The 17,567-nt window shown below is 38.0% G+C and overlaps 1 protein-coding gene across 1 annotated transcript in view; it reads right to left on the bottom strand.

The window, feature by feature from the left end:
• The window catches only part of LOC119426815 (SCO-spondin-like), a 224,330-nt gene that overhangs the window by 107,973 nt on the left and 98,790 nt on the right, over positions 1–17,567 (bottom strand). Inside the window, exons 22-39 of the mRNA XM_037694396.1 lie at positions 14,749–14,886; positions 14,428–14,610; positions 14,204–14,354; positions 12,847–13,006; positions 12,143–12,185; positions 10,862–10,966; positions 10,631–10,758; positions 8,991–9,111; positions 5,902–6,029; positions 5,669–5,810; positions 5,407–5,577; positions 3,260–3,437; positions 3,100–3,175; positions 2,139–2,160; positions 1,842–1,962; positions 1,375–1,588; positions 1,141–1,282; positions 10–183 (exon numbers count right to left, since the gene is read on the bottom strand). Of these exons, the coding sequence (XP_037550324.1) occupies positions 10–183; positions 1,141–1,282; positions 1,375–1,588; positions 1,842–1,962; positions 2,139–2,160; positions 3,100–3,175; positions 3,260–3,437; positions 5,407–5,577; positions 5,669–5,810; positions 5,902–6,029; positions 8,991–9,111; positions 10,631–10,758; positions 10,862–10,966; positions 12,143–12,185; positions 12,847–13,006; positions 14,204–14,354; positions 14,428–14,610; positions 14,749–14,886 (2,397 nt within the window). The remainder of the gene's footprint in view (positions 1–9; positions 184–1,140; positions 1,283–1,374; positions 1,589–1,841; positions 1,963–2,138; positions 2,161–3,099; positions 3,176–3,259; positions 3,438–5,406; positions 5,578–5,668; positions 5,811–5,901; positions 6,030–8,990; positions 9,112–10,630; positions 10,759–10,861; positions 10,967–12,142; positions 12,186–12,846; positions 13,007–14,203; positions 14,355–14,427; positions 14,611–14,748; positions 14,887–17,567) is intronic.

Here is a 17,567-nt window from a genome sequence, read left to right as displayed (position 1 = left end):
AGGTCTTACCACAGTTGAGCTCATCAGAATGGTCTTTGCAGTTTGGTCGACCATCACAAAGAACAGACATGGGGATGCACTCCTTAGTGTGTTCACACAAAAACTGGCCTGCATTGCAGCGCTGCTCACTAACTGTTCCAAATCCTGAGGGAGAAGTCACACTGCCGGGTGTCACTAGCTCATCTCCACATAAAAAGAAAAAAGAAATGTTAAAATGGATTGTACAGCCAATTATTACAAAAACAGAGCCTACACTGACTGTTTACATGCAATGTCAGATTTGTTTCCAGGACAACATTCAGGTGTTGAATTATACTAAGATTGCATTTTGCCACTGATTTAATTCATAACTTTATATATAATTTCTAGGTGCAGTCAAGGAGCTTAGGTTCCTCCTGTTAGGTGAGTTTTGAATTGCATCTCTGCTGTTTGCAGATTGTATGGTCATGTTGGTCTCATCAAGCACCAGCAGCCTTTGTAACTGCAGCTGAAAGTGAAGCAGCTGGGGTGAAAATCAGCTCCTCCAAGTCTGAAGTCATAATCAGTCAAGGCATTGCCATGTGCCACTTCCCCAAGTGGAGGAGTTCAATAACCCCAGGACCTGGTTCAGGAATGTAGGCAGAACAGAGCAGGAAATTAATGGGTAGATTTACATAGCACCTGCAATGATGTGGACAGCTTTCCAATCTTGGATGGTAACAAGTGAGATGAGGCAAAAGGCAGTCGATCTGTGGTCATAATAAGCTATGGGCAATGACTTAAATAATATGTGTGGATACAAACAGCTGAAATGAGCTTCTTCTGTAGAGCTTGGACCAAGTATTAGGGACAGGGTGAGGAATTTGAGTTTTTGGAAGGAATATTGAATAGCATCGCTGTACCTACAGACTGAAAGGACACCTTCTGAGGGAGATATTTCAAACAAATCCCACTGGGAGAAACACCTTGGAGTCCTTCAGGAAGAGCTGAGGGAGGTAGATGTGAAGAGGCAAGTCTGGTGTTCTTAGTTTATGATGCTACTACAATGACCCAGTCTCAGGTAACATGGAGAAGATGGATGAATGAGGCAATATTGAATATGAGCTAACTTGCCTTACAATCTTATGGTTTTGGTCATCATGGGTTGCTTTAATGCCTCACCTCCTCTACAGCCAAGAATCTCCACACGTAGGTAAAAGGTGTGCTTGAACTCCACAGGGATGATGCGTACGTAGCGAGCTCTGATAAGCCAACCCAGCCAGCGAGTCACAGGGATGCTGCCCACCATTTGAACTTCAAACACCTAAAAGACAACCAAACATTTTATTTAATTTTTTATTAACATTAAAATAACTTCCATTTGCCACAAACTTTACAATCTAGGATTGCAAAAACCTTCGCAGGGCCTTCAGGCTTTCCATTTTCTGTAAAATCTGTAAAGATGTCACTTTGAAGGGAAAATGCCACGTGATATTTAGTGAGATAACCCCACATGTGCTCATTTCCTTGTGTCACCACTCCTGATATCCATTTGGGCTCCCGGAAATCCACCTGAAGATACGGCTGGGGATCTGCAGGCAAAGGGCTCCAACCAGGTTCCATAACCTTACTGCATGAATGAAACAGGGTATGTGTTTATTATGTGTGCTCTCAATATTTGTCACTTTAAACAAGATAATATGCCCAAATGAGAAAACCCTATTCAAGCAAGCATTTTTACATTGATTACGTTAATTTGACTTTGACATTGATTAAGAATGTGAGAATTATAATGGATAAAAGAGAAAATAAGAGAAATGGAACAAGGAAGAAGGGCTTGAGGAAACTGTCCACCACAGATGCAAAACAATTTAATCACTCACATGTTAGGAATAATATTTAGTCTTCCAGCATCAGCAGGGTTGTTCTCTCTATGTGAGGAGGAAGATAATTGACTATAATGAATTCTCCCATCCTCCAGTCCAAGTGGAGACGAGCAAATGCCTGCAAATTTGAAGGGTTACCACATAATTTAGTCTAAACTTCTAAACACATACATTTATACCTGTTGAACGTCAGTAAAAGAAAAACACTTTTATTTTCAATGGCAGCATGTTACTTGTCAAATCTACTTAGAAAATTGATTAAAAAGTTTAAATAAATACGTAATTTAAACATACCATAATAGCCAGGGCCACCATGCTGTGAATGCAATATATCAGGTTAGAACATATAGTAACAACAATAATCATATACTATACTGTTACTTGAAACTTTTAGCTCTTGTGCCCTGATGCATGCTCAATAATCCAGGTAGAAACATCTAACAAGGTTAAGTCTGGTCATCTGGACAGATTTTTGATATATCTTGTTGTTTATTTTTCAAAACAGTTGAAAAAAAAACCTAACATGCACAAATTTGTTGTTTTACTAAAATGTTCTTAGAAAATTTCAACATTCTTCTTCTTCTTTCGGTTTTTCCCTCTTCAGGGTTTGCCACAACGAGTCATCCTTCTCCATTTCACTCTGTCCTCACTCCAACTACCTCCATGTACTATCCGCCTAAGTCTACCACAACTCTCTCCCAGATCTTCATCATGTGACTCATCAGCTTAATTCCCTTGTAGTTACTCAAACTCTGAACATCACCCTTGTTCTTAAAAATGGGCACCAGCACACGTCTCCTCCATCCCTCAGGCATTTTCTCACCCTCAAATATGCCATTGAATATTTGAGACAAAAACCTCACTGCCATGTCTCCAAGACATTTCCAAACCTCCACTGTATGTCATCAGGTCCTACTGTCTTCATTATTTTTAGAGCTTTCCGGACTTCACCCTTACTAATCTTTCCCACTTCCTGGTCCACAGCTTCAATGATCTCTACAATTTTTTTTTTTTTACATTCTCTTCAGTCATTTGCTTGAATTTAACAATAAAGTAATACAATTTTCTAAAACTCTGAACAAATACATTAAAAAAAAAAGGAAATTCAGTATCTACTTCACCAATAAATATATTTTTATGATGTATAATATAATCTTAAACATAATTTGATTTTAGAACAGTTTTTGACAAATTTGTTAGATCCGGAAGAAAAGTATTATGAGTTCCAAACAGATGTTTTATAAAATATCCTTACTGTTGGTGTTACTGCTGCGTGAGTAACAGCTGCCATAGAAGGAGTCTTCAGAGGAGAAGGGGTATGTGTGTATGCCCTATACAAGAAACAAAGCAACAGGTAAATGGTACTATTCCTGCTTTTGATGTAAAAAAAAAAAAAAGAGCATCGAAAATTTCACCTATCTGAATGTGTCGTGACGTCATGGAGGTGGCATCCATTTTCATCCTCTCCTCTGGGACAGTTACGAATACCATCACAACGTTTGCGTATCTCAATGCAGCCCCCCGGTGGGAGGCAGGAAAACTGACCAGTTGGACAGCTGCGTAAACTAGAGGACGTAACATAAGCCTGGGTACCTGCATATGAGGAGTTCATTTGAAAAAGAACACGTTATATAACATTATAGAAAAATATTATAAAAATAGCAGAAGATATAAAAATGTATATAAATATATACAATTCTGTCTGAAACAAAAGAAAAAAACTTAGCTCGAGAAAAGTTTAACTGAAAAACTCCTTAAAGAAATGCATATCATCTGCAGCCTTTTACACCAGTTTTAGACTAAAATCATCTTAAGGGAAGAAATGATGAAGTTATAGACATTTTGGTCAAACCTTGGAAATAACTTTATGTGAAATATCATACACTATTTATTATTATTATGGTAACACTTTACAATAGCATACACGAAATTTGCTTAACTACTAGGGAAAGCCTAATGAACAAATCAGGAGCTAATGGGTAGTTAACCAGTACTTAATGTGGAAAACACAGCCAAGCCTTATTAGGGGACTACTGGTTAGTTACCTTGTAAGTGAAGAGGAACTAATCAAGAACTAATGGGTAGTTACCAAGAAAACCAAAGAGGAACAAATCAGGAGCTAATGGGTAGATAAGCAGTACTTACTGGGGAACACACAGCCAAGCCTTATTAGGGGACTACTGGTTAGTTACCTTGTAAACGAAGATGAACTAATCAAGAACTAAGGGGTAGTTACCAAGAAAACCAAAGAGGAACGAATCAGGAGCTAATGGGTAGATAAGCAGTACTTACTGGGGAACACACAGCCAAGCCTTATTCGGGGACTACTGGTTTGTTACCACAGAAACAGAGGAGAAATTACCCATGTGGGTTCTGAATAAACCCTGCACCAGTGAGGTCACAGCTTATCCTTGTCAAAAAGCTGTTTCTTAGTGATTACTGATTTTATTACCCATTAGATCCTGATTCATTCCGCTTTATTTTCTTTAGTAACTACCCATTAGTTCTTGATTAGTTCATCTTTGTTTACAAGGTAACTAACCAGTAGTCCCCTAATAAGGCTTGACTGTGAGTTCCCCAGTAAGTACTGCTTAACTACCCATTAGCTCCTGATTCTTGCCTCTTTGGTTTCCATGTTAATTACCCATTAGTTCCTGATTAGTTATTTTTCGTTTCCCAAGTAACTAAGCAGTAGTCCCCTACCAAGGTTTAGCTGTGTGTTTACCAGTAAGTACTGGTTAACTCCCCATTTGCTCCTGATTCATTCCTGAGGCGTTCTCTAGTAGTTAATCAAATTTTGTGTACCTTATTGTAAAGTGTAACCATTATTATTATTATTATTAACAGATCTCTGAAGGAGGCCTAGGCCTGAAGGCAGCATGTTTTTTTTCTGTTTGCTTGTTTGTCTTGTACTGTGAGAGGAAACCAGAGTACCCAAAGAAAACCATGCAAACATGAGAAGAACATGTAAACTCGACACAGAAAGACCCCAGGTCAAAAACAGGAATTGAACCTTCTTGCTGTGAGGCAACATGCTAACGACTAAGCCATTGTGCTGTCATAGTAACATGTAACACTCCAAAGTTGGTTGGGTGACTATTCATTATTACATAAAAAAATTAACTCCATATATTTAAAACGGAGTGAGTTGTAGACGTTTATTATTGAAAATTTTAAATTAGTTTTGGCAAGAAACTTGATTTGGGGTAACTCAAAAAGTTAACCAGTTGTAGATGTAGGTAGTGGTGGAGTCAGACAATTTTCATAGGGGTGTTCAGACTGGGACAATCACTTTTTTCATGTCACTTGGTTGTGGCAGCCATCCTAAATCTCCCTAATGTCAAAAGTTATTTATATCTGAGTTATATCCAAATATTACTGCAAGTTTTGTTAGTTTTTATTCCCAGAATTTCATTAGATAACTTGGTAACAGCCAGGCCCGTAAAAACAAAAACCATTATGTTCACCTTTGATATTTGGTGTGGGGCAATAAAAATAACAGACATGATGTCATAGTTCACGTTAAAAAAACTGCTTTAGCATATCAGACTGGATATCTCACCACAGGATGTTTCATCTGATCCATCTCCGCAGTCATTTTTACCATCACAGACAACTCCCAGTGGGCCTGCTGGTACACAGTGACCATTTTCACATTGAAACTCTTTCTCTTTGCATTCCCATACTGGAGAGACTGGTGAGGGAGGAGTGGGGGAAGATAGCCAGTGATACCCTAAAGAGCAGATAAGAGCAATGTTTTGGATGTTTTCTTAATTTGTACACACTTGTGGATCAACAGAAGATCTGTAAAACAGTCTACCAACCATCAACGCAACCCATGATCTCAAGTCGAAGGTAGATGCCATTCTGGAAGTCGTGGGGCAACAAGCGAACAAACTGAGCTAAAACTATCCTGTCCAGTCTGCTTTCTGTCACACCTTGATCATCGTAGTTACCGAGGAAAAGCTGCATTAAAAAGAATGACAGATCACTTTGAAGATCTAGACAGAAAGAAGAGGAAAGTCGCTTGTAGTTTTTGAGATATTTGCTGCCGAACCTTCACTCTGGGTTGAGCAGAAGAAACAAGTTCTTTGTAGGTGTACCAATGACTCCCATCCTGACTGAACTGGAGGTAGAAGCTGGTCACAAAGGTGCGAAATACACCACCGCCCTGGGTCAACACACCTAGAGACCAGGACAAAATAAAAGCAAAGCTTTATGACTCTTTTTTTATGGAAAATGCATAACCTCCATTTTTTATTTATTTTTAATCAATTTTAGGCATTCACAGAAAAATTATTTTCTCAAAAACATTTTTTCTGGTGTTTCTAAGACTTTTTTTGTAAACGCAGCACGGTTTCTTAAAAGATTTTTATCCACACTGAAATGCAAAAAACAAGACAAAATATTGTAGTAACTATGCCAGATTTGTATGCGGTGCTGTGATGTAACTGTGAAGCTTCACCAGAAAAAGAAAACAAAATGGGGGAAATGCACGTCACCCATTGGGTACATTGTATTATATTGTACAATGTGTGGTTTGAACTGTAAACAAAGGAAGAAAAAGACAATACAAGAACAAGAACTTGATCTTTTTTGTTGTTTTTTTGTGGACTGACATACTAAAGCTCCTATCTGTCCTATTTGTCAAAAAGGAACTTGTCCTTCATGCCACAATAAAACCAAAGAACTCAAAAGTGTAAAACAGTGAGTTTTGACTGGGAGTCATGTCATTCTAAATGCTCAGATATAACAAACACTTTTCAGACCAAGTATCCAGTTATGGCCAGAGAAAATATTTTCTTCATAATTGCACAAAAACAGGGTAAATTCTTTATATACAAGTGTTGGTATTTTATTATTTTTAATACATTTTTAAAACTACTCCCATTTCCCATGTTTTCCCATGTTCTTTAAATATCTATTTTTTATGTAAATTGTATTATTGTCTGCGTTGTTTGTATTTTCTATTGTTCATAATTCAGTCAAATGAGAATAACCTTTCTGGCCTCTGAATGCTTGATGCAAAATTTGTATTTTATTTTATTTTTCAGTTCTATTTAAGTCAGCATTATTGCTCATCAGCCTTGTCTGTTCAATATAGTAAAAAAGCACATACAGTTTTTTTCAGTATACGAGAATCTTCAGCACAAACCCAAGTGCGTAGCAATCTCTGGACACTTAATGTTCTTGGATCTAACGGCTGCCTTTGACATAGTGGACCATCAGATCCTCCTGTCTCTTGGAAAACTGGGTGGGCATTCAGATTCTGCTCTGCAGTGGTTTAGATCCTATTTAACAGATAGGAGCTTTTGTATGTGTGTCAGAATTGTAGAATCCTCTGTAATACCTTTCACATGTGGCGTACCTCAGGGCTCTAAACTTGGCTCTCTTCTTTTTTCCCTTTTTTTACTCCCTCTAGAATCTATTCTCCAGAAACATGGTGTCGCTTTGCATTTTTATGCTGATGACAGCCAAATCAGAGAGTCAGAGTCAGAGTTTCTTTATTGTCATTCGCACCTCATGTGGTACATGTGGTGGAGCGAAATTATGTACACAAGGTCCCAGTTACATCCAACAATAAAATGTATAAGGAAAACAGTAATAACATCTAAGATATGAACTAAGAAAAACATCAACTAAATATACACTAAGCACTCATAACATAAAACATTGAACATCAGCACAAACATGAACATGAGTCTGTGAGCAGATGTGCACGCATGAACACATCAACATTGAAACAGATCAGCAGCAACATGATATGGTTTTTCACAGTGATTATTCTAGTTAGAGATTCATGAGTCTAACAGCTTCAGGGTAGAAGCTGTTCCTCAGTCTAGTGGTTCTACACTTAATGCTCCTTAACCTCCTTCCTGAGGGGAGTGGGGCAAAAAGTGTGTGTGCTGGGTGAGTGGGGTCCTTGTGAAAATTTATGTTCCATTAAAACAAGAAAAGCAATCATCTGTAAACCAACTCCTGCAAGATGTTGCAGATTTCAAAGCATGGATGTCACTGACTTTTTTACATTTTAATGAGAAAAAGACCAATGTCTTGTTGTTTAAGCTCATTGATGGTTCCAAAGTCCATGCTTATCTGGGTCAATATCTGACAACAACTAACTGGAGTGTTAGTAAGGACAATGACTTTAAACTCAATGCATAGATTAAATCAGTGATCAAGTCCAGCTTTTATCACTAGTGACAACTGGCCAAGGTTAAACCATTTATTTCATAGCAACAATGAGATTTTCATCCATGCTTTAATCACAATTTGTTTAGATTATTGTAATGCACTTTATGTTGGGCTGAGCCAGTCATTTCTGACTCGACTTCAGCTGGTTCAGAATGCTGCTCACCTTTTAACTGGTACCAGAAAACAAGAGCACATTAAGCCTGTTTTAGCGTCTTCATCAGCTTCAAGGTTGGTTTCTGAATAATTTTAAGGTTCTTTTATTTGTTTTTAAACGTGCTCATGGTCTCGCCCCACATTATCTGTCCAACTTGCTCCATCTGTATGTTCCCTAACGCTTTCTCGTGTCTGCAGATCAGTTGATGTTGGTCATTCCAAAATCAAAGAAAAGGCTGAGAGGTGACTAAGCATGTTCAATCTCTGCCCCTAAACTATGGAATGAGCTTCCTTTTCACATCACATCAGCTGACTCACTTCCTGTTATTAAATTTTATCTTAAAAGACTTGTTTTATTATATTTTATTGTCTTTATGTTTGCTTTTATGTGTTATCAGTGTGCAGTGCATTGACCAATGGTGTTGTTTTTAAATTGCTTTATAAATAAAGCTGTATTGTAAGTTGTCATTATTATTGTTACTGTCAATGCACTTGGGGTCATAGATAAGGTCTATCCAAGGACCAGGACCCAAGGTTGGGTCTATGACTTCATAGTTTTCAAAAAGTTGTTTTCATGCTATCCAGATGAAAATGCTAGGGTGGCATTTTTGCAATTTGTCACTAAAACCCAGTTATGATACATACCATATATGGCTCCCAAAATACAATTCATGTATGAATGCTAGACTGAAACAATAAAAAGGAAATTATGTATTTACAAACACTATTCCCGTGTGAACAGTGTCAGTCAGTCTTCAGCACATCAACTTTTTCATTTACATTTGGATCTCTATTTACCTGTGATGTTGTAGGCTTTGAGCAGGTCTATCTGAATGTAGGGGCTTTGCATGTTGCCACTGTGTCCCTCTGGTCTCTGCTGTGGTAGGTCTTTATACTCTTCTGGTTCTGGACTCCAGCCCTTCAAGTGTTTTACAGTTAATTTACAACAAAAGTTATTTCATTGGTTTGATGTACACATAGTTTTGCAAGATGAACACAGCTTATTGACAAAGACAGTACCTTCAATCCAGATCTGTTTCTCTTGTTATGTTTGTATCTCATCTCAGTGGGTTTATGTGTATTGGTGAGGCTGTGTGTGATAAGTTGTACTGGTTGTACCTCTGTACCTGGATGTGACTGTTGTTCAAGTTGGAAAATTATTGTGCAAAAAAAGTGTCAGATGATGGTTGTAAATGAGTGCTTATTTTAGGGACAGGGAAATATTTTTTTCTGCTTATTTGGAAACATTTTGTTCAGCTCAACAGCCAAAAGACTCCAGCTAATGAGAGGGTATACAACATCATGTCCTCTGCACTTGTGCTTGTAGACCAAAGACTAATACATGGAGTGCAGATGGTATAAGTCAGTATTAGTATAAATACGGTAGATGTTTTTCTTTCACATTCTTATTTTTCTAATGTTTTTTTAAAGAAACCTGAAAGGAAAGACACTGGGGACAATTTTTAAACAAACAAATGGAGAGTTCTAGCTTTAGTTTTTAGTTTGAAGCCAACAGCCGTAGTGTTTTTTCCATCCAGTGACCGCTGAGAAAAAACTGAAAGGTGAACTGATGGGGTTTGTGAAATTACCATCGGCAAGGCAGCTTTAAAGGATTTTAACTTATACAATTTGTAAATGTGATTTTGATTTACACACACACACACACACACACACATATATATATATAACTTTAATTTAAAAAGTAAAAAAAAAACAAAAAACGCTGATTAAGATGTTTACTGAATTGCTGGACATGGGCACCAGTGACCCCCGTGACCCATAATGGAAGAAGCGGGTAAAAGATAATGAATGGCTGGATGGAGATGTTTACCGAGCAAGATTTTATCCAGAATTCATCCAAATCATCTGAAATAGAAAAACCTTTTGCTGTCTCAGAGAAGTCGTCAATGTGAGCTTCTTCTTTTAAAAAATGTGTGCACTTCTCCAAACACATCCTGCTTTTTTAAGCTTTTCATTATTTTCTGTTTGCTATTACTCTAGTTAACCTGTTTTTATTTGGTTGTGTCAAGAAGTTGGTACGATGTCTTGCAAACTAACAATTACAGTTAACATATAAACCTTATGTTACAGTAAAGAGTTCAACATATGCTAACGTTATGAGTGAGAACTGTCTAGCCACTTGTTATTTCATTGTGAGAAAAGGGACATAAAGTTGTTTTTAAAGCACCCAAAATGAACACCAGCTGCCACTGATGTTTTCTTTAAAAGTTTGAATGACAATCAAACTTTTCTTAATAAATGCAATTAGCGTCTTTTTCTTAAAATGTCTAAACCTCACACGTTTCTACGTTTTTGTTTGATTTATGGATCGATTGATTGGTTCGTCGGTCGGTTGATCATCATTAACTAACAGAGACTGGAATGTTATTTTTGATCACGTTTGGTGTCAACATTCAGTATTAATCAGAACGGAGTACCTGCAGGTCACTATGAGGATCCCACCAATGAAGACGAGCTGCCTCAGGTGGATGAGCATTTTGGTGAGACGAGGCCTTGAAACTAGAAGCTGGGAGAGTTTGGACACCCAGAGGAGCCCAACATTCAGCTAAATAGAAAACAATTGAATTTAAATTTCAATGGAGGTAGTAATCTAAACTCAATAAGCTCCACATTTATTTATATTTCAGTACAGATAAAAACACACTAACCTCCGGGAGCAAGGGGGTAAGTAGGGACTAGGGGTGTGGCGCTTATAGTCATCTTCACTGTCACGTTGTCAGGGCTTACTGTCACAGGCGCAGTGTCATTTTTCACTAAAAATAATCAATAAATCATTATAATGGTGCAGAAACTTTATTATGGCAAAATGTTTATGACCCAGTTGGTCAATTTTTTTTTCTCATTGTCCTAATTTCTTGATGCTTACACTATTTTGAACAACAACGTGAACAGACTCTGCTGGAATGTTTCCAGAAAATTGATGCCAATGGGAGAAAAGAAAAAGTAAAACAGTAAAAGTGGTTATGTTTTAATAAACTTACCAGAATGCAACTTTATAATTGGATGCATTAGATGATGTAGAGATAATTTTCACAGTAAGTTTTAAACCTTTTTGATTTAATACACATGTATCATTGTTTTACTAAAAGCTGCTGCTGAAGCTTTGCCAACTGGCATCCAAGGTTTTTAAAACCATCATAATCTCTGTTGTTCTGTTATTTGTTCAGTTCCTTCAGTTTATCCTTTAGTTTTATTCCCTTCATTGTTGTATTGTAGGATATTTGTGTTTGGCTTCTGCCATCAGTTTTGTTCTCCTCAGTCAGTTCCTGCTTCGTATCGTCCCAGGTGCATGACATTGCTCCTTCAGTGTCCCTTTATATTTATATATATTATATTATTATTTATATATTATATTTCTTTTCTTTATATTTTGTGTCCTGTTGCTTGTTCCTTGTCCGTGCATTATGCTCTTGAGCCAGTCATGTTAGTTTCCTGCAGTTTTTTTATGAGCTTACCGTTGTATTTTATTTATTTTTTTGCCTCATCAGCTTGTTGTTTTTGTTAATAAAATTAAATTCTTATTTTACTTCAAACCTTTTTGAGTTTGTCTGCACTTCGGGATCTGCTCTCACTTAAACATGATAAAAACAACTTTTAAAGTAATTTGCAAAATGTAAAATATTTTGCTGTTCTGTGGGGAATTCTTTGGATAAAAATAAGGTTAATGGATTTCTCTAAAATGTGTTATTCTATTTAAAAAAAAAGGGAAATTTGTGGATTTACCTTAAGTCTTAAACCACAGCCCAAAATGTTGCTTATCTTTTGTGCAGATCATATCATACTAACCACAAATGGTACGCATGTGGTACCAGGTATATTATACCTTATTCATAAGGAATTCATAAAGAATTATAAACTACAAATGATTTTATTTCTCATTTAAAGTAATAGAATCAAAATAAATAGCAAAACAACTTTGATCTATTTACCTTTGCAGTAACAACACGTGTCTCCTTGGACCAGACTTTGGTCCTGCATGAACAAAACAAGCATGTAGCTCAGTTACATACGTGTTAAACTGCCAAGGTGCACAGCCATGTAGATAAAAATGAACAAAAGGTGCATAGTTAAGAACAAACATAGGCGCTTTTTGTTCCTAAAAGCTTGTGGACATTAAGGTGCCTGTGAGGAGCTGTATTTCATTTTGTCTACAAGAAATGAGATGATGCTTTTGCAAACTTGTAATAAACTTCAAGGCAGACAAATAAAAGAATGATAGTTTTCATACAGTCAGAAACCCCGAGCACTTCGTGTAAGACTTTCTATTCTACTTCAAACTGCTGTAATACCGAACCAGCAGCACTGTCGACTGTTTTCCCCACTAAGCAGTACAAACTGAGGAAAACAGTTTACTTGGGACGCCTCAGACTGAAGAAGTTCCCTGGATAGAGGGTGAAACGTCTTTCCAGAAAAAAGAAACTGTCCAGATGAACTGATTGACCATTATTTGATTTTGGACCTGGATGATTGAGCATGAACTTTGATCTCTTCATTGGATGTTTCTGTCATTTCAATAGATGAAAGTTTATTTATACAGCCACCAGCACCCCTCATTACATGCAAATACTCCCCATTTCTCTCTCTGAAAATGTATAATTCCTGAACAAACACTTATAAGAGCATTTCCTTTTACCTGAGGGCATCCAGTGATGGTGTATGGACAGTACATGTCACATTGCACCGAAAGGTTGAGGGAACAGTGACATAACAGGCATGGCTCTGCCCTCCATCTTTCTCCAACTGCATGGAACCGACCTTGATACTCACACTCATCACATGGGGCTGTCTGACACCTGCACACACACACAGACACAAACACACAAGAACATAAAAATATATATTTTTGGCTGATGAAATACAGTATAATAAATTATCCCTTTAAGTCTAGTCACTGAATGAGAGAGATTTCCAAGAGCTCAATCTGACTTTACTTGACTTCACTTTAATGGTTGTAAAGGCTAGTTGGGTTCGCTTCAGAAAAGAAGGGTGACAAAGTTGTATGAATTCAGAACTGGGGAAGAAAGGTGATTTGTGACTTTGAATGTGGCCTGTTTTGCTCTCATCGTTAACCAAAAACTCAACTAGAGAATTAATTAGTTTTATTCAATAGTCCCTTTTTGTTTAGTGTTCTCAGGTGTGCCGGTGGTTTCTAACTATTCTCCTCAGTGCATGGTCACTCAGTTTGTGAGGACAGTCTGCTCTTATTACATATTCAACATATGTATTCCCTTTCTTGGTGATGGATTTACCAGAACTCTTGGGGATGTTTAGGGCTTTGAAAACCATTTTATATACACCCCCTAACTTGTGCCTTTCAAAAAATAGCATTAGGATTGTCACTTTAAAGAGGTTGAATAATTACATTATATAATAATAAATAGGTATTGCTCTGTTAGAAATCTGGTTTCAATTTGACATTAATGAAGGTGGGTTTTTTTTGTTGTATTTTTTCTTTGTCAAAAAGGTCAATTTATATTGACTATGAATTATTTACCACAGCAGTAAATGTATAAAGCATCAAATGGAGTGAATACTTTATATAGACACTGTGTTTGCATATAGGGCAGCACGGTGGTGCAGTTGCTAGAGTTGCTGCCTCTCATCGAGCAGGTTGCCCCGGTTCCAAGGCCGGGGGCTTTCCTGGGTGGAGTTTGCATGTTCTCTCCGTGCATGTGTGGATTTTCTCTGGGTACTCTGGTTTCCTCCCCAGACTAAAAACATGCATGTTAGTCTGATTGGTGACTCTAAATTGTCTCTAGGTGTGAGTGAGAGAGTGAATGGTTGTTTGTCTCTATGTGTCCCTGTGATGGACTGCAGACCTGTCCAGGGTGTACCCCGCCTCTTGCACAGTGATAGGTGGACATGGGCACCAGTGGCCCCCGAGACACAAAAAGGAAGAAGAAGGTAAAGATAATGGATGGTTGTTTTAGCATATGGATTGAACGGTAAAACAAAAAATTCTAACTTTCAACAAAGAACGTAATAATTACCGGCGGGCTTTTCTGTAAATTCCTCTACAGGCTCTGCCATCTCCATGATTGGTGGGATTATTTGGGCTGCGGAATGACCACTGTACACTCTGGACACCACAAGGTCCCAAACACTCTCCCCATTCAGACCATGAAGACCAGCCACAGTGCACTGAAATAAGTGAAACTGGGTGTGTTTAATAGCCCATACAAAAGCGCAGTACAGCAGAGTCACTTTATCTCACCTGAGCAGTCCAGGTTGGGCTGACATCTCTGAGGCTTTCCTCTCTCACAAACACAAATCTCACAGTCAAGTTTTATTTGCTGGCCTGGCCAGTATCGCACACCTGCAACTTCACATGCACACTCTTCTGGCAACACACATTGTTGTGTGTAGCTCATCACCTGGCCTTCTGGACACCAGCAACCTGAAGGCAAAGGCAACATTACAAAAAAAGATACAAAACTCTTTAAATTACTGCAACAGTTTTTAAATGTCTTAATGACATATTGGTTACAAGGACATGTTAACTATCATTCCATGGCTTTGTGATGCTATGACTGACCAGAGAAGCAAGGCGTTGTGGGATCACAGGTTATCCCACTGCTGATGTGAGCACAAGAGACAGGGCAAGGAGTACAAGTATGTCTCACAAGGCCAGGTGGACAGCTGGTATTTGTACATCCATCATTAGAACATGGTTCTGTAAAATTAAAGTAGGCAGAGAGGAAAGTATTGTTTCATCTTGTATATATTACTAAATAAACACATGTCCCTCATATGTGGATTATGGGATGGGGCCAGAGGAGCACTGGCCACATCTGAAACCTAACTAGGTTTTGAAGTGCCGCTGTCCAATTATTGATGGGTTAGACCAAACTGTTTAAAGAGGTATTTCCCCTAATTGATGTCCACGTTCTAGATCTGCTTAATTTGTCTGAATGAATGGTTATGTACCACAGTAATTTAAGGTTGCTGTAATTAAACCTTTACCTAAGAAGTTTGATTTTGATTCAGGAATACTGGCCAGTTATAGACCTATATCTAACATAACTTTCATCTCAAAAATTCTAGAGAAAATAGTTGCAGCTGCATGATCATCTACAAAGAAATAATCTGTTTTGAAGAATTTCAGTCAGGGTTTAGAGCTCATCATAGCACAGAAACAGCACTAGTAAAAGTCACTAATGATATTCTCATGGCCTCAGACAATGGACTTGTGTCTATACTGGTCCTGTTAGACCTCAGTGCTGCATTTGAAACAGTTGATCACAATATTTTACTACAGAGGCTTGAATATGATATTGGGATTGCAGGAACAGCTCTAAAATGGTTTAAATCATATCTATCTGATATATTCCAGTTTGTAAATGTAAATAATACATATTTTTCATACATCAAAATTAGTCATGGAGTTCCTCAGGGTTCAGTACTTGGACCAATACTTCTTCCTTTCATTAGGTGAAGTTATTAAACAGCATGGGATACATTTTCAATGCTATGCTGATAATACTCAGTTATGCTTGTCCATGAAACCCGTTGAATCCAATCAGCTACTTAGACTACAAGCATGTCTTAAAGACTTGGATGACCCTTAATTTTCTGCTTTAAAATTCAGACAAGACAGACACTTTGGTTTTTGGACCTGAGCATCTTAGGAATAAATTTTGCAGTCTTTCACTTTCTCAGGATGGCATTAATTTGGCCTCCTGTTCTAAAGTTAAAAACCTTGGTGTTACTTTTGATCAGGGTATGCCTTTTAACCCACATATTAAAGATGTTACCAAAACTACTTCCCTCCACCTGCACAATATCACTAAGATTAGAAACATCTTGTCCAAAAATGATGCAGAAAAACTGGTTCATGCATTTATCACATCTATGTTGGACTATTTCAATTCTTTATTATGTGGTGTCCAAAAACGTCTTTAAAAAGTCTTCATCTTGTCCAAAATGCTGCTGCCAGAGTTTTAATTCAATTCAATTCAATTAAATTAAAAAATGCTTTATTAATCCCAAAGGGAAATTATTTGTTGTTGTAACTCATTATCCTCATTTCATTAAGAGATGTTGTAGATGATGATGGCTGTAGACAGGAAGGATCTCTTGTAAAGGTCCATCCCACAGTGGATCCTAAGAATCTGACTGCAGTTATCGTCCGATCCGTCCACCCAGACTTGGTTGGCCTCTCGGTTCCCCCAGGCTGTAGGACCGCCCGAATGCCATGCAGATCTTCTCCCAGAGCGATGGCCACTCCTCCCAGCAGTCTGCCGAGCACCTCATTGCTGCCAGCAGCAAACTGTAGGTGCCGAGGGACAACCCTGTCCCTCCGCTGCCACTAGCCATGCCTCCCTCCAGTTCCAGGATCTCAGTGGTCAGGCACCCGAGCACAGCCGGCAGGTACATGAGAATGCATCCACAGAACATCCTTTTCAACTCATTTGAGATTTGGGGCTGTAGTTGAGATACCATTCGAGCCCCTGAGATGCCGATCAGCTGCTGCTGGTTGCAGAAAACTGCCCCGTTGCCATGGCCACGCATCACAGCAAATGTCCAAAACTAAACAAGCTCCAGCAAAAACCCTTACAACTGCACAGCATCCAATACCAGAGGAAACAACCATCCAAAAAATGTGATCCACATCCAGAAAAAGAGGAATCAAAGTTTCCAAAAGCAAAATCTCAGAATGAAAGTAACAGAGCTGCTCCAACATGCAGCCACCTTGAGCGGCGCAATTCTAGGCCACAATGAAAGTTGATAGGAGAGATCATATCTCTCCAGTTTCAGCTTCTCTCCATTGGCTCCCTGTCAAATTCAGAATATAATTCAAAATCTTACTTAACGCATATAAAGTTCTCAACAACCTAACTTCATCTTATATTAGAGATTTTATTGTTCCATATTTTTCCAACAGAGCACTTCATTCTCAGACTGCAGGTTTACTTTTGGTTCTTAGAGTTTCCAAAAGCAGAATGGGAGGAAGATCTTTCAGTTAACAGGCTCCTCTCTTGTGGAACCAACTTCCAGTTTCTGTCAGTGAGGCTGACACATTGTCTACATTTAAAATTAGGCTTAAGTCTTTCCTTTTTGATAAATCCTAAAGTTAGGTCATCAGGTTAAAATCATACAAATATGTGAGTTGTGCCACTGTACATGTAGCTTGTATATTTGCATTACTTGATGAAATAATAAAGTTAACATCGTTCTGCATCCTATCACAATTTGAGTGGTGTAAGACCTAAGCATGTTTATACTGATGACAAGTTGCATTTTCTAAATGTATAACACAAGGTAAGCCTTTCAATGCATGAAATAATGAGTCTTTGTTTTGAAGTCTGTGGGACACCACAATTTTGTACAATCTTGTAACATAAATAAGTATCA

Source organism: Nematolebias whitei, chromosome 20 (genome assembly GCF_014905685.2).
Source record: "Nematolebias whitei isolate Nwh7 chromosome 20, NemWhi1, whole genome shotgun sequence".
In the NCBI taxonomy this organism is placed as follows: domain Eukaryota; kingdom Metazoa; phylum Chordata; class Actinopteri; order Cyprinodontiformes; family Rivulidae; genus Nematolebias; species Nematolebias whitei.
The sequence above is the reverse complement of the archived record's forward strand: the minus strand, read 5'-3'. Positions and strand labels throughout refer to the sequence as shown.